Source organism: Rattus norvegicus, chromosome 19, assembly GCF_036323735.1.
Source record: "Rattus norvegicus strain BN/NHsdMcwi chromosome 19, GRCr8, whole genome shotgun sequence".
NCBI classification, from domain to species: Eukaryota; Metazoa; Chordata; class Mammalia; order Rodentia; family Muridae; genus Rattus; species Rattus norvegicus.
Window position 1 is genome coordinate 819,239 of NC_086037.1, and position 22,446 is coordinate 841,684.

A 22,446-nucleotide genomic window follows, 5' to 3' on the forward strand; every position below is an offset into this window, starting at 1 on the left:
ATCCCTCCAGCCTTTGCTCATTCATTTTTCTCTAAGTCCCTGTCACAGTCGACATAACCAAGTTCTTAATGTTGGAGATTGCCTGTGTTCCCAGTTTTGCTTTGTAAATGGCACTGCACTTAACATCAAGGTATATACACCTGGTACATGTCTCTTGGGCTTATTTCTTGGAAGGAATATTTTCAGGATGGCTCGGGACTTTGCTTGTGAGAGTTAAAGGCTTCATGTGTTACCCACAGGATAGCAAGATTGTAAGGTATTTTGACCTGAGAGGCCATAGAACCATGAACCGTGTAGAGACTTACTGGTTCTGGTCCCAATGGAACCCCCTGGACTCATTTGGAGTGTGTGTGTGTGTGTGTGTGTGTGTGTGTGTGTGTGTGTGTGTGTGTGTGTGTTGTGTGGTGGGGCACACTGACCGTGTTCTTCTAGGGTGGGGGAGAGGTGGCAGGTTAGAGAAGGGTTATAGGGTGCCTGTGATACTCATAAACTCAAGGACCTTGGGTTGCTTTAGGCAGTGTGTGGGAGTAGGTTCCTGCCTCTCCAAACAAGAACTTATTGAAGTTGTTTTGCCATACCTGAAGTTCATTCTTTTAAATACAACCACCTCTGTCAAAACAAGGAATCCCCAGGGCCTGCCATCTGTGCTAGGGTGCCAGAAATTGGGATAGTGGTTAGGACCGAGCATTTGTAAAAGCAGCTCGCCCCCTAGTGGGAAATTTCTGATTTCTCAATGGCCCGGAGTGTGGTGGTGCTTCTTGGCGGAGAAGTCTCCTGACCACACATATCTTTCTGGGAACCAGGCGGCAGGTTCTAGCCCCAACTCTGCCTCTTAATGCGTGGCTCTGACCCCATTGCACCGTGCTCTAGGCCTCACCTTGATCTTCTGTGAAATGAAGGTCAGGAGGACATCGTAATTTGGTCCTGGAGAGTAAGTAGCAGGGCTGAGACATTGCTCCTCTCTACTCGGCCTGAGCGCCCAGAGCGCTGGAGTAGGCAGTCAGATTCAAGAGAGCATTGGGTTTTTACCCTGCCATGGCATTCAGTAAAAGCCTCAGGCCTCAAAGTGGGCCCTCGGCCTTCATGAGAGTTCCCTGTGATTCAGGGTGACTGGTGAAGAGTCCAGATTTCATCTAGAGAGGACTGGGGAGTCAAAGGATTTGAGGGCGAATACTCTTTGGAAAAGAAGGTAGGGAAAGATCATATGGAAGGCAGACTTAGAGCAGAGGCCTCATCCAGACACTGAGCTCAAGGAACAGCAAAATGCAGGTTATCTCCCCTGGCAATTCTGGAAATAAATGCCAACCTCACCTTCATGTGGGTCCCCAGGGGCTGTCCCTGGGCCTGTTGCTTGCCTGCCTGCTTGTGTATCCTGGGCCCCTAAATAGACCGTCTTGTCTGGCCTCAGTGGGAGAGGATCTGCCTAGTCCCACAGCAACTTGATGTGCTGGGGTTGGGGATTGGTGGTGTTGTGTTAGTGTGTGTGTGGGGTGACACTACCCAGAGGGACCTTCCCCTTCTCAAAAGAAAAGGGGAAGGAAGAATGGGGAAGAGGTACTGTAACTTGGTCATAACTCTATCTCCCGCTTCCTGCACCTTGGAGCCCTGCTTCCAGGAGCATCACCATTGGGAAGAACACAAGGGACCATGGAAAGAGTAGCCCAGAAGCTGTGCATCTTCACAATCTGTTCCCAGGTGACTTGCTGAGCTACCTGGTGGACTATCCAGACAACTCTTTTTTTTTTTTTTTTTCGGAGCTGGGGACCGAACCCAGGGCCTTGCACTTGCTAGGCAAGCGCTCTACCACTGAGCTAAATCCCCAACCCTCCAGACAACTCTTGCAAGGCCTTGTTCATTTGACTTGACTGGGAGGAACTCCAGAACAGTCTTTCCTGTTCTGGGCTTGTTAGAAACAGTCCCCACCAGCTGCTTAACATGAAAGGTGTCTTTGCCAACGCCAGGGAAGAGGTGATCAAACCTTCAGAAAGGGCAAATGGAAGAGAAAGCTTTTTTGTAGAAGGATTTGAAAAGCACAGGCATATGCTTTGCGACCGAGATGCCCCTAACCCCCCATGTGTGTGTGCAGGGCTGTGTGTCTCTCTGCCCAGGAAAAGAACCTACTTCTTTGCTCATTACAAATGGTGTTGTAGCTCCCTTTCCCAAAACAGCAGCCTGACTGCTGTGTATAGTGGAGCATTGAGGAAGTGGGGGGCGGGGGTTGGAGGGAGGCTGAACGGATAGAAGGTTGAATTAGATCTCTCTCATTTTCTGTCACTATTATTTTTCTCTTTTAAAAGAATAGACCTTTTGGTTATCTGTGAACAAGTATGCTTAAAGTCAAGTGTCCTCCAAGGTCAGAAGATGCCCTGGAACTAGAGTTACAGGTAAACTGTCCAACGTAGATCCTGGGAACTGACCTTGGGTTTTCTGCAAGAGCAGTAAACAAGCTTAACCAATGAGTGATTTATATAGCCCCATAATCCACTTTCTTGGTGATTTACAAGCTCCCTTGTCATCTGAGTTCCTCTGACGAGAGCAGTAGCAGTTGTATATGTATGTGCGTGTCTGTGTGTATGAGATTGTGTGTGCATTTGCACACTTGCACGAGTATGTGTTTCAATCAGCTCTCTCAGTTCTAGAAAGGGAAGAATTTCAAGAGGTCTTTATTTAGATATAAAAAAAAGGTACAGTACATCTCATGCACCAGGGTGACTAATAGATAGTCATTATCCTTACAGCAATTACTACAAAAGGAAATCGAAACTTTCGGGAATTGTTCATCTAACTAAGAAACCTGAATCAAAAAATTGTTAGCCTAAATAGCAAACTGCTTATTATGCAACAAGCCTTATTCTATGTTTGTGAGAACTAGAGACTTATAAGTGTTGTTAGTAAAAAAAAAATTAAGAGAAACTAATTATTGATTAGACAAATGTCAGTGCTATCTATAGTCCCCTGCAGAGAGGCCTTGTTGGGGGAAGGGTCCACAAAGGAGGGTGAGCTGACAGCATGTTTCTGCCTCACCTGGACTTCTTTTTGTCTATATGTCCCTTCCTCCAGCTGTGACCCAGTGGAAAGTTACTCAGCTCCCTCCAAGGGAGAGATACAGAGACGCCACTGCTCCTGAAAAAGGACAGGGGCCTTGTATTCTGCAAGGCATGCCCGGGGCTTGGGGTTCATTCCCTGAGATGTGGCAACTAGGCAAAAGGCAAGTGGTGTGGTGGCTCTGTGGATGCAGTTACATTTGCTTTGGGGCATTGGCCAGGCTTTCGGAGGCTGCCTTTTGGGAGCCTCCAAGAGATAAGCAAACAGCAAAAGAAAAGGAAGGGTGAGTGACCAGGCGAGGCAGGTACCTCCCACAGGTAACCCGGGCAGGTCTTAGCTCTTCTGGGATCTTTCTGGTGAGTGGGTTGGAGGCTATCCTTGCTCTATGACCCTGTCACCTATGGTCTCCACTGTCCTTCCTGGGTGAATTCACAGTTGCTTCAAAATTCGACAAGCCATTTCCCTGAAGTGGACAGAATGGGTCATTGCTCAGTAAAGCAGTAAATAGGGCTGGGCCTGCCGGATCATCTCAGGACCCAAGGTCAGGAGCAGCTGACTGTCTCCTTCCTCCCTGGACAGGCCTGGGGAGGGGCTGGGGAGTAGCTGGGCATTGGGTAGATGTGAGGGAGACTCAGCAGTGCTGGGCCTCCTGAGAGCAGGCATAATGGATCAGTTACAGCCTCCCTCTGGACTGGGCTTGAAGTCCTGTTCAATAGCTCATGCCATCCAGTCTTCTGCCATCAGACAGACAGATAGCCTTACCAGGGGCTCGGAGACCCTTGCGGAAGACTAGAAGTTTAGCATAGTCAGTTTTGCTTGGCAGTTTTGAAGGGACAGGAGGTCTGGAATAGATTGGGAGTGTGTGTGTGTGTGTGTGTGTGTGTGTGTGTGTGTGTGTGTGTGTGTGTGGTGGGGGGGGGGCAGGATGGGATCCCAGAGAGAATACTAGTCTCGCTTTTCCAGTTTTTTGGAGTGGCCATCAATAAGATATGTTTCTGTTCCTGGATATTTAAGGGGCCTGAAATTTGCTACCTTGGGGATGGAAGTGTCTTTGGTACCCACAGGCAAGGGCCACTGGGTTGGAGAGTCTGTGTCACACCTTGGAAATCAGGGAAGGCAATGTCGGGTGTCTGATCCAGGTTGCAATGAGATTGGGTCCCCAGGCCCAAAGACCACAAACCCTAGATGATGAGCTCTTCCTGAGGATCTGAGCCATACAGCTCTGCCAGCATCTTGAACCTGGGTCCCCAGTCATTGAGGAAGTCATAGTCGATGTCAGAGTCGGAGGAATTGGTGCTCAGGGAGCTGAGGGACTCTGCGATGGACTCTGTGCCCTCGTAGCCGTAGATGTGCAGTGTATCGTAGGGGGGACCACCGCCATCATTGTCTGCCTCTTCTTTCTTCACCTCGATCATGGTGGCCATCTCTCTGGGCCCTCCGTGCAGGCTAGGCGCCAGTCGTGGAGGCTTCTGCACCTGTGTGTATACTGCTGGCCGGGCATCCATCGTGGACCGCAGAGGCTTGTTGGAGCCGGTGCGCACAGAATTAAGCACAGACACGTCGTAGCTTGTGGTGTCCATCTCGCCACCGCCCTCCTCGTCGTAGGTGACCAACTGCTCATGAATCTCAAGCGCACTCTTGCTATGAGCATGCGCCTGCTTCCGGAGCCGCCTCCGCAGGAAGATCAGCAAGGTGATCACTGCTAGCCAAGAAGTCCGAAGAAGAGATGTGGGTCAGACAGGTTCATTGGATCAGCCTAGACTCCCAGGGCCACTACTATGACTGGGCAAACAGATTTGGTTTGGCCCAAAATATAAGTCAGTGGCATATACCTACTGAAGACTGGGTGGGAATGGGTGTGGGAAGGTCCCCTGATCCTTGAGCTGTGGAGAGCTCCCTCAATGAGACCCAAGCCATCAAGTTTTCTAGCCTTGAGTTAGTTACTAATTTGTTAAATACAAAGAGTGACCCTGGCCTCCCCGAGCCCCAGTTTTCCTGTCTGCAGTGTGGATACATTGAATGCCCCCGTGACACTGGTATTTTGCGATTCTGTGATGTGGGTGGCATCAATACTTTCATCATCATCATCACCACCATCATCATCATCATCACCATCATCATTATCATCATCACCACCACCACCACCACCACCACCACCACCACCACCACCACCACCACCATCATCCATGAAAGAGAAGTCAGTCTCTAATGTCTCTGGCACAGAGGTCCAGGAAATGAACACACACAGTGGGAAGTTCAGAGGCCTGGAGCAAAGGCTGCCTGTACCTCATGACATCCTCGCTTCTCTGTGTGCGCCTCAGGGCTGGTACAGCATAGAGAAAGTACTTTCAAGAAGGAACATCCGCTCTCAATGGGAGAAGTCAGACTCTGCTGGGTGCTAGTGTAAAATGCCTTTCCTGGCAGCTTGCTCTTCACAAAGCCTTGTCTGAGATCTGTTTCTTAGGCAATGTCAGACCTAGGTGAAGCCTAAAGTGCCCCAAAGTGACAAGGCTCAAAATGAAACAAAAGCAAAAGCAAAAGCAAAACAAAACAAAACAAAAAAATGCAAACCAAAGCAAAAATGGACTCTGGAGGAATTCTAAAAAAGCAAAAAAAAAAAAAAACCCTCCAGCGACATTCCAGGCTAGAAGTCTCAAAACTTTCCATTATAAAGGAATTTCAGAAACAATTAAAGCTAGAAATGGTGGCACACACCTTTAATCCCAGCACTCTGAGGGCAAAAGCAAGTGAATTGGAGGTCCACATGCTCTACAGAGTGAGTTCCAGGCCAGTCAGGGGCTGTACAGTGAGATCTTGTCTCAAAATAGATGAGTAATACAGTAAATAATCATTTTAATGTACATCGGTGCCCCAAACAACACCCAGAATATAGTATGCACTCAAAATATATTTAGCAAATGAAGGAATGCCAAGTGTAGATTCATTTTCTTTTTTGTTTTGAAATTGAAGGTGATATTGAACCTGGTGCTTGACACATGCTAGTGACCCTGTCACTGCAATACACCAGGTTAATTTGAAATGGAGTTAGCTTGAAGAATGATTTTATGGCTCATCCTCCTTTCCCTTATTCCATATAGCACCAGGTTAGTGGGGTTACCTATTTATATCTCTGTATCCTATACATACAAGAACTGTGAACTCCAGAGTAGTGCAGGATAGGGCCAGAACCCTGCCTCTTCTCTGAAGCCCTCTTAATGTCTCCTCCCTGTCTATGAGACACTGACCTGTGATGGTGAGGATGCACAGAAAGATGGCTACCAGTGCCTGGATGCTGACACCCGCCTGTGCGGCCATCTCCTCACAGAAGGTGAACTCGCCCTGTTCGTTGCATTTGCACACAGCCACTGTTAGCGTGCCGGTTCCAGTCAGGCTGGGCATCCCATTGTCGGAGATGAGCACAGGCAGGTAGTGGAACTTGGTATGCTCCCGATTAAACTGTCCATACTTGACTGTGATGTTGGCGGTATTGTCTGCAAGCATCAAGACCACAGAGTGAGGCTCTGCCAGGAGCACCTGCCCTCTTGTCCCATGGGGGGAAGCTGCCTCTTTCTGCGTGATTTCATTGCCCTCTTTGTTTCCCGGCCTCATGTTTGAACCCTTTAAGCACAGGCTTGTCCCTTTGCAGAGGATGTACTTGGGTGACTGCTTTGACCCAGCCTAAGGGTGGCCAAGTCAGCGTGTAAGACCCCAATTTTCTGTTTCTGTGGTCAGTGGGTACACATCACTTTTTCCAAACCCATCCCAACAGGGGCTTTTGCTCAGCTCATTGCTGTATTGTTTTACACACACACACACACACACACACACACACACACACACACACACAGATACACCCCCACACACACTGCTGTCACTGCTATTCAGTACTCAGTGGCTATGGGCAAAGGAGAGATGGTCTACTTTTTTTTTTTTTTTTTTTGTAGGTTCCTGGGAGGTTGTAACACTAATGGTCAGAGGACTTACTTAGCCACACAGCCAAAAGCAAATTGGGAGAAATGAGAGACTCCAATATATAGAACATTTGTATGCAAACGACTCTGAGACCAACAGACCTGCTTCCTGTTGCACATGGGATATGAGTTTGGGGGTAGCTCCTAAATTTTCCCTAATGGATCCCAGTTCTTAGTTCGTTCAAGGTACACAAAGGGAATGGGATGATGGGTATTTTTGCAATGACATTTTCTGAGTATTGAGTTGAGTCATTAACTGTCAGCACAGCATGGCTGCCTTCCTCATTCTGTGGGCCATGATGCTCATCTTGCTTGATGCATCTGTGGCTGATTGCCTATATATGCCCCTCACTCTCAGGGACCCTCTTCCCTAGTTTTCCCCAAAGATGACAATGGGCTGTTTCAGTATGGGACCCTCATTGTGTCATCAGTAAGGGACAGGGAGATTTCCTCCCATGTTCGGATGAACAGTTGCTATAGTCATACCTGAGGGTGTACATTTTTCTTAGAGGCTGTGGAAGCCTGGCCACTTTCAGATGGAAATCAGCTTAGGGTCATCACTCTACGAAGTAGATCTTCACCAGGCCTCTGACTGGCCACTACTGACCTCACAAGACTCTCTGGTTTCTGACTGGCTGAATAGATATGCTGTAATATGATGTGATTGGTGGACCGGATCCTGTTCAGGGAACACTTTATGGTTGATACCCGTTCTAGCTGAACTGCAAACAAAGCTCATCACATTTCTGGGGTTTATGACTTCCTATTTCCAAGTTTGAGATCTTTGGAATGATCCCAGTATTAGAAGGAGCCTTTAGATAGTTTGGCTGAGCTGGCTGCCTGCATCCCTGTATCCATTCTGTGTTCCTCTTCAATGAAGCCTCTTTAGGGTAATGGTGACCCTCTGGATCATGTCCTATGGACCATGAAGCCTGGCCAGGAGGCTTCAACTACAACGTAGGCCAACTGTGCAATCTACGTGGTGAAAGTTGTACAGAACACTCCATAACTTAAAAGACCCTCTGGAGACCTGTCACCCCATGTTGGACTAGTACTTGATCTTAGTGCTTCAAGACTTTTAACCGACACCTCTGACCTTCTAAGAGCCGACCGCCTGCTCTGCGGCTTACCGTGGTTGTTGATGAGGGTGAAGTTGCTGTCCTCGTTCTTCAGGGCAAACTTGAACTTTGTGTTTACTGGCACCACGTCCTTGTCTGTTGCAGAGATCTGTACTACCAGCTGGAATGTGAGAGATGGGGAAGGATCAGTGTGGTTTCCGGGTTCAAGGATGGGTTTAGACAAGGCTGTGGCTGCCTGTCACCTGCGGCACTATGGTCTCCCCCAAGACACTTTGTCTTACTACCATCCTGCACTCACATATCCCTGACCTATTCTTCAGACACTCCTAGAGCCTCCATTTCTCCGCCTGAAAAATGGGAATAGCACTTTATTCAGGGTTGTTATGTAGTTACTTTATACTTAGGTAACTCTAGGTGGGCAGGAAGGTTTTCTCCCAAGTCATCTACCTGAAAACACACTACTTCTTGGTCCCCCATCTCCTCCACTCGAGGCCAACTCACCTTGCCCTGGGCAGCATTCTCACATACTTTAGGTTCGTAGGGCTGGGCAAATTCTGGGGCGTTGTCATTCTCATCCAAAACTTCAATGTAAATCTGTACAATGGATTCTTTACCTACAGGGTTACCTGCAGGGGAGACAGCTTGTCATTATACTGGGCCCAGCTGATGCTGGCCTTTGAAGATGTTTTGATGGACAGTCCTGGGGCAAAGTGTGGTGGAGGCCATTTTTTTTTTAAGGAGGAAAGGCCAAAGATGACATTAGAATGGGAGGAGGACAATGTGGGGGGTAGACCTTCATATGTAAGCAAACTTGCTGATAAGAATTCAAGAGCTAACCATCCTCAGCACATCTGAAGAGGTTGTAAAAGAGTTAGTAAGTAAATCAAGCAAACAGATACAATTGATTAAAACAATGCAATCGGACACATAATCATGCACTTTTAAAAGTAATGTTGTCCCCTCTCAGGAACCCCCATGGGACCTGGTTGCTGTGGGAAAGCGAACACTAGTTTGCTGGGTGATTGTTACAACTCCCCTTACTTCTGTCAGAATTCATACCAATTGTTGCAGAACGTTATAATCTCTACCTTTGAGAGCTGCTTCTTGGCTCTTTCACTGGTGCACACATAACTTTTTTTGTGCACAAAGGAGTGTTTGCCAAATGTGTTTGACACTAAGAATCGTGCAGCATTTGTTCCATGCACAGCCTTCGAGGCTCTCTGTGTTCTCTGGACCAAACCCTCAGAAAGTCTGTGTGTAGCATGTGCCTTTGCTGAGTCTCATCACAGAGACACTTGAACAGTGTGTTTTATCACAGAGCTTCTTAAACTATGATGCATTCAGTCTAAGGTGGTACTCTTATTATTCTGTCCTTCCGACAAGGTTTTGGGTGCTCTATATGATGGTGGTCCAAGGAGCACATTTAGAAATGGAAGGTCAAACTACCCCAATCAGAGAATGTTTCCCTGGGGCCCTTAGAATACATTTAGAGGTCCAGAATGAAGAGTCATGTCGGTTTTGAAAGAATGAAGGAAAAGAAAGGGCCCAGGTAGCTTGGAAAGTGGGGCCACTCACCCCTAGAATCCAATTCGTTGGCCTCCACAGTCAGGTTATACCAGGCGTGGGTTTCTCTGTCCAGTTCTTTCTCATTATAGATGTTCCCTTGTTTGGTTATTCGGAAGTATTGGCCTCTGTCACTGGTCTTGCGGATGGAGTATCTGTCAGGAGAAATGGGTTCATGGCTTTCCTTGTCCCTTGCTGTTTCCAAAGTCCTCACCATGACAGAGAATTTGACCCCTGTATCCTTCCCCATACCCCTTTCTAGTGTTCCCTACACTTACCACCCCGAGTGAGTAGCCTGTACATGTTCCCAAAGCAGGAGGATGCTTGACCTGAAGGATGTGTTATCTTATGATTGGATGGGGTACCCAAGACTCCACCCAGCTGCATTTCAAACTAAGTAACTTTAAAATCACTTACACTGCAGTTGGAATGTGTGTGTGTGTGTGTGAGACAGAGAGAGAGAGACAGAGAGAGAGAGAGAGAGAGAGAGAGAGAGAGAGAGAGAGAGAGAGAAGGTTGTTGCTACTACTGAAAAGCCATGGCAAAAAAAGTAACACAAAATATAATATGCTTTTTTGATAGGAAGAAGGCCTATGTCTACAGATTAAGCAATATTTTGACATAACTATAAAAAATAGCAATAATTAGGCATATTCTGTTAGTCCTTTGAATGTCCCAGTGATGTGAGAAAACTGAAGGGTTCAGACTCTCACGAACGAAAAGTAGATTCCCTAAGAGGAAAGGGAAATTAGACCCACTCCAGATGTTCCAACAAAGGTGAATGCTAGAACACACTGGTGGAACTTTTGAAGAAAAGTCTATGACCTGGAGATTGTACAAGTACATCATTCACAAAGATAGGTTCTGATTATGCACAGAAGAAATTGTTTTGAAGCTTTAAAAGTTGTCCTAATCAAAAGTAGAAACCTGGTTTGGGAGGAACTGAAATGAAGTTGTTGAAGCATGTATGAGTGATGCTTTTCATTAGAAAACATTTAAGATTTTGTAGACAGAAGTAAATCTGCGGTCAAATGTCTATGAGAAAAAAAAGGAGGGTTATAGAAAGATGAGGCACAAGAGGAAACTTGTCCCATCTGAGAAATAGGACATATAAAACAAGACAAGTGAGATCAAGCCCAGTACTGAGGATGAAAACAGCAAGCAGGCCGAACACAAACTCTGTTGAGATTAAAAAGCCAGCCCAACTGAGTGCTGTTTTCAAGAGACAGCTTAAAGCCATGCAATCTAGAAAAGTCAGAAGTAAAAGTCGGAGAATTTATCAAACAGAAACAACAAGCTTAACGTCACATGGCGTGGCACTGGGGACCAAAAGCATGAGAACAAACTAGATGGTTTCACAGAGGTGCAGAATTGCAGGTCCTGCACTCAGCTGTGGAGCACTGGCTCTGTGTGCACAGACCCTGGCTTTTAGCCCTTGCACTGGACAAAGAAGTTATAGGACATAAATGAAGGTAAAATAGTGGTAGATCTTAGTTAACTGGACAGAAAAATTAAAATACAGAAGTATTGATATTTCGGTAAAAAGAAAATGGGTGAAATACAACTGTATTATGTCACAGAACATATTAGACCACCCTCAATCCCCACAGCACTAGTACAAGAAAACCAAACCAAGCAAACCCAAGTCAATAAAGTCCCCAACCAAAGAAACAGCCAAAGTTATAATTATAAATCACTTGGAATAGATGACAGTGAGATTGGGTCCCCACATGCGTGAGGTGGACCCAAACTGGAAAGGCTTGCTTTGTTCTCAACAAGAAGACCTAATACTGCCAGGCCTGGTGATGCAGGCCTGAAATTCCAGGAAGCTGAGGCAGAACCTCAAGATCTGTCTGGGCCATCGTGTGAGTTCATGGCTGGATTGGTCCACTTACTGAGACCCTGTCTGAAAATGGGGGTGGGGGGAGAAGGTAGCAGAAGCCTGGGGGTGTGGTCTGAAAGGTAGGGTGCTTGGGAGGCTCTTGACCAGTGTTTGTATTGTAAATAAAGATTTTCCAAAATCAATATATAAAATTAATTCTTGGGTTGTCAAAACGGCTCAGTGGGCAAAGGTATCTGTGGCCAAGCCTGATAACCCGAGTTCTATTCCATGGTCTCACATGGTCCAAGGAGAAAACTGACTCCCATGGGTTACTTCTGACCTCTACATTTGTACTGTGGCACATACCACCTCTTACACACAGAATAAAGACAGAAAAGAGGAATAAAATAAAAAATACCTCATTAGGATATAAATATATTTTAAAACTATATGAAAACTACTTTTATGAAGCCAAGTATGGTGGAATGAATGTATGCTGTAATTTTGGTACTAAAGAGGAAGTGATAGGATTACAGCAGTTCAAGGCCAGTCGAGGCTACATAGACCCTATCTTTAAAAAAAAGGAGAAAAAAATATACTCGAGTGTGAGAATGGTCGTTTCGGATTAGATAAAAATGCAGAGAGAGAAGGGTTCGAGTCAGCAGAAAGCTGTTGCATTGAAGCAGAGTGTCACAGAGGAGCAGGCAGAGTGGGGAATTCAGAGGTAGGGTCAAGGATGGGTAAGAACTTAAATATATAACGCCAGTGATGAAATAATGACGTCAACAGGCCTGGCACAGCTGGCTTCATGTGTGGGATAAAATTGGATTGGATTGAATTCATTCTTACTACCAAATATTAGGAAGTCTGAGCAGATCTATGTATTCCCTTTGTCCCAGAGGGTAGAGGAGGGAAATTTAGTTAAGTCAGAGGAACAAGGACATGGGGCTGAATGTCTCATTCCACACCCTCCAAAGTCCACGTATTAGAAACTCTATCCACAGATGCATGTATTTGTGGTATTTGGAGATTAAGCTCTTGGGAGGTAATTACCATTAGGATTAGGATTGGGTCATGAGGGGTCCCCACGGTGGATTAGTGGCTTTATAAGAAGGTGAAGAAAGACCTACACTGGCAAGCTATTAGGTCTCACCATGTTACAGCAAGTAAAACCTCATTAGATGGCAATCAGGTGCTGGCACCATGCCCTTGGATTTCCAAGCCTTTAGACCCTTAAGATAAATAGAGCTCTGTGGCTCATAAATTATCCAACCCATGCTATGAAGTTGTAGTAATGGGAAACGAACTAGGAACAAGTATTGATGGACTGTGCGGAACATGATCCAAGGAAAACAGCAGCGAAAACACAAACAGTAACAACAAACGCAGCATCCGTGCATTGGTACATTTGTGTGGCCATGAAGGGAAGGAAAGGATACTCAGCCCACCTGAGAATCTGGTGGGAGCAGGAACTACCATAGATCTCTTTATAGAAGTGTATAGTTTCACCAAGTGAAAGCAACACTCTGGCTTTGTGTCTTGGGAGAAATCTCTCTAAACTAGTTTTGGTGATGGGGCTTCAGGTAAGCCATTCCTTTTGATGGCCTCATTAGACAGGAACTATGTAAGTCAAGGTCCAAAGTCCTTTAAAGAACAGAGGATGGCCTGGACCAGACAAGAGAGACAAGACAGGAGCTGGTGGGAGAAGAGTGTTAGTAGAAAGAGCCAAGGTTTAGCCTCAGCATCTTTCCATGGAGTTTTGGCAAGACCATGTCCTTCTCTGAGCCCTAGTCTGAGACCATTAGGCATAAGAATGACCATGCTAGGATCACCATGGCATCATCACTTCATGCCCACACTTCTTTACCCTATGCTGCGTTGAGCCTTGTCGGGGTCTTTGGCCACCACAGTGCCAATCAGTGGTTTCTTCTTGTTTTCGGGCAGGTGGAAGTGGTAGAAGCGTCGCTGGAAGACAGGGGGCTCATCCACATCTAGGACATTGATGATGATCTTGGCTTTGTTTTTGCCCGCAGTGCTGCTCAGGTATCCGAGTCTGATAGTGGGGTCTGTGGCCTCGATGTGGAACGTGTACTGCTGGATGAGTTCATAGTCCAGGGGCTGCATGGGCAGGAAGTATAGTGACTGGTTTTAGCCCATTTCGTTTGCCTGGTACCACCTCTGTACCTGAGCCTGTTCTATGAATCAAGGACATGCCCAATCCCAGTCCTTCTCTCAAGGGGGCAATACCCTAGTGGTTCTGTTCAAAGGGAGTAACTTTCCTGGTTTTGCTCAAGAGACTTCTCCTGTGTTTGTCTGCCTAGCAAATTTCTTCCTGTTCATCCTGAGGAATGAGTAGTAATTTGCTGTTGAGCAGTTAGTTAGTAAGAGACCTTCTCAGCAAGGGGCAACACCTTCTTGTCTGGCATTATTGTGCAGCCTTGAATACACCAGTTACATTTTTTGTTGTTGTTTGTATGCCTATCTTCCCTATTGTCTGAGAGCTTTGTGGACTCTGGTGGCTTTCTGTGCATTCTCAGTCCTCTACTTTAAAATTCTGGAAGCATAAGGCTCCTTCCTCTCCCTACTCTTCTAGATTCAGTAAGTCAGACCGCTTGCTGTCACAGAAGCCACTGTTCATGGCTACTTGTGCCCTTAGTCATACATTCTTTACATATGCTGATAGATTTCTACTATTGGGACACAGGGAGTTAATGTTGGGGGCACAGTGCTGGTGAGTTTTTAAATGTCAACTTGCTGTATAATCTGAAATCACCTGAGAAGGGAACCTCAACTGAGGAACTGTCTAGATCAGGTTACGTATGGGTTTGTCTGTGGGGGATTATCTTGATTGTTAATGGACCCAGTCCATTGTGGGCAGCACCATTCCCTAGGCCTGGTTCTGAACTGTATGAGAGGAGAAAACTAGCTGAGTGCATTCATTTCCTTCTGATTTTGGCTGTGGATGTGATGTGACCAGTTGTCTCAAGTTTCTGCCACTGTGACTTTTCCTTAACAATGGACTCAACTTGGAATTGTAAATCAAAAACAATCTTTCTTCTCCAAAGTTACTTTTGGTCAAGGTTATTTTATCACAACATGAGAAGTGAGACTAGAACAAGTGTTGTCTGTCAGCACTGCAGGGTTTGTGGCTGCTTAGCCCAGAGCCCGATCTTCCTGCTGCAACTCTGAGACATACTCTGGGCTCCACTTGTACCTGTTTATCAGTGATTGCCACCTATCCTTGCGCCTGAGGCTTCTAGGGAATACTACCCAGATAAACATTTCACACCCAAAGTATTGCCTCTGCTGTATCTCTGGAATAACTCAGGCTGAGACTGTGGGCTATAGTCTCCAGGAACTCCTGGCCAACTCTGAGCTGAAAAGAGCATACTCCTTCAATGGCCTGTGGCTCAGAAGTGATCCCTGAGCATGTCCTTTGGATACTGCAAAGTCCACAGCCCATGAATGGATTCAGTTCTGCAGGTCAACGTACCTTTGTGGGTTTGATGATACCCTCATTACGGTCGGGGTCTGTCTCAATGGTGAAGGTGTCCCTGTACTCGCCCTGCATGATGCTATATTTGGTCATCCGGTTCTGAGGCTCATCTGGGTCCTCAACAGAGAGAGAGCCCAAGGGCTTGCCCACACGGATATCTTCAGGCACCGAAAATGTGTATGTGGCTGATGAGATGAGCATAGGATACCGCAAAGAGTTAATGAGATAGATAAGACAATTGTCTCTTCATATTATCACACACACACACACACACACACACACACACACACACACACACACACCACATGCACACATTGTCCCTTCATATTATCATACACATGCATGCACGTATGCACACACAAACAATAGAAATTTTACCAAGGGTCTTACCCAGGCTAGGCAAGCACTCTATCACTGAACTATACCCCTAGCCTTTGGAATTTTGAGATTGAGGCTTGCTCTGTAGCCCAAGGTGGGTTTGAACTTGCAAATCTCCTGTCTCTGTCTCTTCAATGCTAGGGTCACAGGCATCTGCTGCCACCTATCTGGGTATCAAACCATATTTTGCTACAGAAAACAGGCAAGAAACTTAGGATTGTGTGATTCTGGGTCCGAAGATAAGGAGGCCTGCCTTGCCTTTTGCCCATCTGTCAAGCTAGCAGGGAGTTAGCTCATTCTGTACATTGGAACATCAATAGACAAGAGAGACAAATCTTGCCTTCAGGAAGTAATAGAGCTACTTTAGAACTAGATAATTTGGGGGTCAGCTGAGGCCTGAATTTCCACATAGCTAGTGGGTTCCATGAACATACCAACTTACTTTTCCTGCCTCTCTCACTCGGAGCACAGGAAAAGCTCTTGACACACAGTTTCTAAAGGGAAAATCAATTTGTAGGCATGTTTACAGCAGGCTTTGGTTGTACCCTATTCTCTGGGATTTTATAGCTGGGCCCTCAGTCTCAGAGGATCTGGGCGAAATTGCTTTTGTCTCACAATGGGACTTGAAGCATTGCAGTGCTATCAGCAAGGCTGTGATTTTTTTTTAAATCTGGTCTATGAAGGACTCAGCAGTGGACAGTTGGGTGACTTGGAGAGCAAGGCATTAGGATGCACCAGGGTCTCTATATTCTGGCTTCAGAAGTGCCCTGGGATATGGCAAGAAGTAGAGAGATTTGGGGCACTGTCTGAGAGCTCCCAAATCACTGAATCTGGATCGTCTCAGCCCCTGTCTACTTAAGGGCCTATGAGAGGGGCTTACACTGAGTAAAGATGGGGAAGTTGTCATTGATGTCTTCCAATCTGATCAGCACAGTGGCTGTGCCTGACTCTCCCCGCAGACCCTGGGCATCTTGTGCTTCCACCACGATCTTGTATTCAGCCCGTGTCTCTCTGTCCAAGTTTTTGTCCTTTGTGAAAATGAGTCCTGAAAAGAAAGTGACCCAACAGATATTGTGTTACCTGAGGAGCCTTGAGAAAATCTGAATGCCAAGATCCTTTCAGAAATACACCGGTGACTCCACTATATATCTGAGATTGAGATCCCTAGAACTATAGTCCACTGCCTCCATACCTTGCCCTGTATGGCTAAAAGTTGGCCAAATGTATGGTTCAGTATTGTTCCTAGCCAAAGAGAATGTAATGTTGAGAAAGACCATACTGCCAATTCCAGACTCAGAGTGAGATAGATTAGTGATGTCTGCCCTGGTACACATAAATATGATTGGCTATGCTGTGTCTTAGAACTGAGAGTGCTGTACTCGATTAATGATGTCTGTATTGACATATGCAGAAGTGGCTGCCCTTTTTAGTGCTACGAGTGCTGTGATAGATTAGTGACATATCTCTTGGTGCCCTTAGAAGTACCAGTTGCTCTGTGTATTTGCTCATCTTCTGGAAGACAAGTGTGTCTGGCTAGACTAACTGGCCTTCTTTCTTGCTTCCGCGGTTCGGTTCTTACAGTTTTTTAAATTTGTTAAACACCAAATTTGGCCTGAGAAGCCTTCTGTACTTGCAGACTTGAATCCTGTGATGAACTGCAACCTAGTAGCATGTAAATAAACTAAAGCCCTAACTTAGGAGTATGCTCAGCCAATCACAGCAGCTGGGCTTCAGTTAATCATAGGCTGCCACCTGTTCAAAGCTATTCAAATAAAGCAGACACCCCAGCTGGAAACGACCGAGCTGTTTCTAGACTGCAGGTTTTTTTTTTTCTTCCCTGCACTATAAATATCACCCAACTATGTGGCAGCCCTGGGGTTTCTCTGAACTTGTTTGGCTTCTGGGGTGTCCCAATTTGTGAACTGTTCTTTGCAAAAATTAAACTCGATAAAATTTAATTGGTCTAAAGTTTTCTCTTAACGAGGCACAAAAAAATTATGTGGCATGGCTGTGCCTATGCAAAATCTAATTCCAACTTCACAGCTACTGCACAAGGGACCATGAGCATTCCTGTTTTCTGGACAAAGGAAGCAAGGTTCTTAGGTGTTAGATAACTTTTCCAAGGGGCTGTAGGGCTGAGCAGCAGTTCTAGGCTCAAATCAGATGTCTCTGAACATGTACAAAGACCTTCCAACCACTATGTTCTTTTGAGTCCTGGTCTATGCTTGGGTGAAAAGGCCCTGATTTTCTTTCTGGACTTGAGTACATGTTTTGGGCAGTTGTCTGCTTTCTTCTCCCCTAACCCACTCCAATATGTCTTTATATTTATTATGCACTCCTTCTCTGGATCAGTGACTGGTAACACCCATCAGATTAGAGTTCTCTCTACATTGGCCCCTGCAATATTCATGCCCCTCTCCCATCCCTCTAAATAGGCACCCTCCCAAAAGGTTTAGTCATACAGACCAGAATTGTCGATGGCGAAGTACTCATTTCCTTTCACCATTTGGTACAAGACAGTGGCGTGGCCAGCCACCGTAGGGTCATCTGCATCCGTTGCTGTCACACGGATGACAGAGGTCCCTGTGGAGAGAGAGAGTTCTGGTGTTTCTGCTCATGACTGTGGTCCTCACCCTGTTTCCTGGTGATAGTAAATGGGGTTCTGCTGTTCCTACTTGCCCAAGCTGAGGGAATGAGGGTTGCTTTGTGCCAGAGGGGCCATCACGAGGACAAAGTGCCAGCAAGGGTGAGCCCAGCCAGATCAGTCAGAAAACAGGCAAAGAGAACAGGTGATTTGTATGTTTGCAGGAGAAATGAAGGTGTTTGGGTTTGAGAGAGTAACTTAGGTGATGTCTGGGTGGATTTTCCTTTTCTGAAAGTATGAGAATGTGGGACTGGGAAGGGTATTGCAAAGCCCCGAGAGGGATGGAGATCCTATTTCTCATCCTTTGGAGTTCTAGACTTCCTCAAGGAGGTCTGGTCCCATGGTCTTGAGCGCAGATCCTGGACAGAAGACTAGAGAAACACACTCTCTGTCTGGACCTTCTGGAAGCAGGTTGAGGATAGGTTAGTACCTCCCAAGCCCATATCTAGGGTGATTACACGCTCTGGGGTCAGGATCAGGGCCCAGGCTATAAAGAGAGTCAGTGCTCAGCACATTATGAGGATTAAAACCCATCTATGGTTAGGGTCAGGTTTTAGTTTGGGACTAGATCAGAGGTTAGCCTTTAAGGACACATTTCAAAATCATGTAAAGGTGCAAGACAGCATCACAATTACTTCCTTGAGCTTACTGGAGCCCAGCCTTAAGCATTGAGGTGGTTGATGTGAGAGGTGTCTTCAGGCTGGTGTTGAGGAGGGGAGGAGAGAGAGGAAAGACTAGGCACATACCTATAGCTGACATCTCGGGCACAGATGCGTTGAATACCTGGTGCGTAAACACAGGCCAGTTGTCATTTACATCATGCACCTTGACAGTGAAGCTGGAAGGTTGTTCCAGGTTTTTGTTGGTCTTCTTGTCCACAATGAGGGCAGTAAGGAAGTACTCAGAGACTTTTTCCCGGTCTAACCTCTCATAGGCAAGCACATCCCCTGTGTCAGCATCGACCCTGAAGATCTTGCCAGCTTGTTCTCCTTGGAGCACATACTTAGCATTCTGACGGTTCACATTGGACTTGATCTGGGGAAGAACAGGCAACATGAGCTGGGAATGGGCAGTGGGTGCATACACGAGTGTGCATGCTTGTGTGTGTGCACACATGTGACGATGCATGCATGTATGCTGACCATATGTGTGTGTAGTGCTGAGTAGGGATGCTCACCCTGACACTGACGCTTTAAACAAGAACTTTCAACTGGTCACCAGTGAGCTTGTCTTCACCAGGTCACTGCAAGCACGGTAGTGATGCATCTTTTTTAGCTGTGTCCAATGCCTAGAATGGCACATGGAGCCTAGTCACGCATTTGCCACCAGAGAATAATAGTGTCTTTCTCCCTTGGAAGACATGGGTTTTTACTATCTCATCTTTAAAATGGACCCAATTGGATTCCTAAGGTTGATTTGCACTAATGGATACAGCTTCCCACTTGGAAATGAATGCCAGGAAAGCTTGGCTTCTCTTGTTCCGTGCAAAAATGGGACACGTGCCGGTGATGTGCTAGAACTGGCTTCTATCAATATGGCTTTGAAGACTTGGTTAGAGTTGGGGAATATTTGTGATCAGGCTGTCAAATGTGGCCATATTAAAAATTAAATTATCTGAACGTACAATGAAATAAATCATCATCATAGATGGTTTGTTGACCCAGGATTTGGGCATTTGGAACCAGTCTAGGAGACATGCCTCTGGAGATGGTGCCTGTTGCAATTTTCCTAGAGAGCGTTGACAGGAATGAGAAGGTTCACACTGAGTGTGGGCATCGTCGCCTTACGTACTGGGCAAGTGAAGCAGCTTCGTCCACCTCTCTCTGATTTCTCACTACAGATGCTTGCACTGTAATGTCTTCCCCACCAAGACGGATTGCACCTTTAAACTGTGAGCCCAGTTAGCTCTTCCTTCCTGAACTTTTGTTAAGTATTTTCTCACAGCAACAGAAATGTGACTAATATGGCTATTCGAGAAGCAAAGATTTACACATGCTCAGAATTCAGATGGGGTAGGGCCGTGCACGTCTTGTACTAACTCTGCCTTCAGGGATGTCACAGAGCAGTTCAAAGGCTGAGTGTTTACACTGTGGGAATTGGCACGCTCTACACATCTGCACTCTCCCTGCAAAACCAGATGTCAGACATTTATCAGCACAGTTAAGTATTGGTCCCAGTAAATTTGCTTTTGGAATGAGGCACAAGACACTCTCTTCTTGGTGATTTGCAGTGTCTAACCTGCAGAGCAGAACTCCTATGAATTTTGTTTAACTCAGGATGTCCTGCACCTCTTAGACCTCTGAGCTTTCTTTCTTTTATACATGCTATTAGTAGCTTAAGGAAAAGCACTGTGTGCCTGGCACCTTGCACTGAACATCATTGAGGTAAATGATAGTAAATGCTAATAATAGACCCACAAGTCAAACAATAATACGAAGTTTGAGAGCTGAATATCCTATATTTTACAACTGGAGGATATTTAGTCTAAATCTTTATGAGCTCAAAATAGTACTTTTTCTAGAAGGCTAGAATGACCCAAACAGAATTCCACTTGAATAAAACAGAAATTGGATGCCTACCAGGTAGCAGGCACGCTATAGAACCCATAGATATCCAAGGCCCCGTTCTGGCTCTCAGAACTGAGGCTGACCCTTTGGATCAGATGAGGCAATACCCTTGTGTGCAGGTGTGCAGTTAGAACTAGTTAATAAGGTGGGAGAAGAGAGAGGGTGGTCAGGAGGTCAATACAGAAGCCTCAGAGGAGAAGGAGGTAACAAAAGGGTATGGACCAATCCTGGAGTTCCAGAAGTGTCCCTAGAGTTTAACAGTTGTTAGTTCCCATGTGCCTGTTTCCCCTTCACCTCAGCAGCACACGTTACACTAGTGTGGTCCCTTGTTACAACGAAGGGACCAAACGGATGAAGTATTATTGCTTAACACAGGTAACTTCTACAGATTTTCATGTTTTTTAATCTTGTATTTATGTCCCACTCACCATCCAACCATGCCATTTAGTTATGGTTTTACTTTGGTGGTAACAGTTTCCGAGAGTTGATTTTTGATGAACTTGATGGTTTGGAGGAGTGGTGGTCAGGACTCCCACTGGATGCCTTTCCATGTAAACTTCTCTGTTTTTCTCACCACTGAACTGGAGTATAGTAGATTTGGCCCCGCCCCTTTCTAATATCATTGTGTTTGGGTGAAATATCTCAATGCCAACAGCTGCCCTACCCTGGCAGGCTACTCCCAGCTGGCTCCCATTGTCCATCCAGGTTTATAAACAAACGCTCCAGACTTTGACCCTGATAAACACGCACTTCCTTCAGATTGTGTCCTCAGAGCCAGGAGGGGACCCTTGGAGTCCTGTGTTTGTGTCTTGTGCATACTCTTCTTTTATCCAGGATGGGGATCACGTGTGGTTCCTCTACTTCTCTGACCCCATGTTAGGTACCAAATAGATTCTGTCATCACAAGACACAGAGCATCTGACGCCCTTCCAAAGCTTGTCCTGTTTGGCTCTGGCCTGCACTTTCTGATAGTTCTTCATGACTCATCTTTCAGATCTCCATCACGGCTAACCATTCTCCTCAGAGGATGACTCATGTCCAGTTATCCCATTGGGAAAGCAATAGTTGGACTAATGGCATTTCCCTCTATGACACAGAGCTCACTGTGTAAGTCTAGATGTGTGTCTTTCCTTCTGACTGGTCAGAAGGCAGGATTTACATCAAATCCATTTCCAAAAAAGCCATTCTTGGAAGTCAGAGCAGCCTGTGTGCCCAGTCAGCGGGCTGTGGGTGGGGCTGTTAGTAGACACTTCCCAGACCACTCCACCTGCTTCCTTTAGCAGGAATTGGGGAGGCCATTCTGGTGTTGTGTTCAGACTTGTGCCTTCCCATCAAAGGTCCTCTTCAGCCTGTTTCTGTATCTCCAAAACACTTCTGTCCACACAGCTTGTGGGGTTCATTGATATATGCTGTTCCTCTAGATGTCAGGCTCTCAAAACCTGACATCGACCTCATGTTGTGTCACATGCCTAAATGTAGGAGTTGTGAAAAATTTGGCAACAATGAATACTTTCTTCATGCATAATGACAAAATTCATAATCCAACGTGCGATGGTATCTGTAGCAGTGTTTGCCTGTTCCATATCATAAAACTTCACCACTGCCTTGGTTCTCCACCCATGGCACATGGCATATGCACTAGGAGGCATTGTGTGTGCACTGGGCATTGTGTGCACACTAGGCATTATGTGTGCTGTTGTGCCACAAAACACCAACGAGTGACACCTGAGACACTTGGCTCAGATTTAACATTACTATATGGACTACAGTGACTTTCCTAGGCATACAAAGTTACAGTTCTTATAGAAATAATGATATGGTAAAAAGACCTTTAATGATTATATATATCCTTATAGGAGATAACCTTTAAATATATATTTA

General features: G+C 45.9%; 1 protein-coding gene across 3 annotated transcripts in view; it reads right to left on the reverse strand.

The window, feature by feature from the left end:
• Positions 1-2,636: 2,636 nt before the first annotated feature.
• Cdh5 (cadherin 5) overlaps positions 2,637-22,446 on the reverse strand; it is a 39,057-nt gene continuing 19,247 nt past the window's right edge. For 2 of the 3 annotated variants that reach the window (XM_039097688.2, XM_039097689.2), the window contains exons 3-12: positions 18,745-19,033; positions 17,821-17,937; positions 16,235-16,399; positions 14,974-15,161; positions 13,348-13,598; positions 9,671-9,813; positions 8,597-8,721; positions 8,147-8,255; positions 6,291-6,536; positions 2,637-4,747 (exon numbers count right to left, since the gene is read on the reverse strand). In XM_039097688.2, the coding sequence (XP_038953616.1) occupies positions 4,227-4,747; positions 6,291-6,536; positions 8,147-8,255; positions 8,597-8,721; positions 9,671-9,813; positions 13,348-13,598; positions 14,974-15,161; positions 16,235-16,399; positions 17,821-17,937; positions 18,745-19,033 (2,154 nt within the window). In that variant the 3' untranslated portion in view covers positions 2,637-4,226. The remainder of the gene's footprint in view (positions 4,748-6,290; positions 6,537-8,146; positions 8,256-8,596; positions 8,722-9,670; positions 9,814-13,347; positions 13,599-14,973; positions 15,162-16,234; positions 16,400-17,820; positions 17,938-18,744; positions 19,034-22,446) is intronic. The other variant, NM_001107407.1, reaches the window with a different exon arrangement.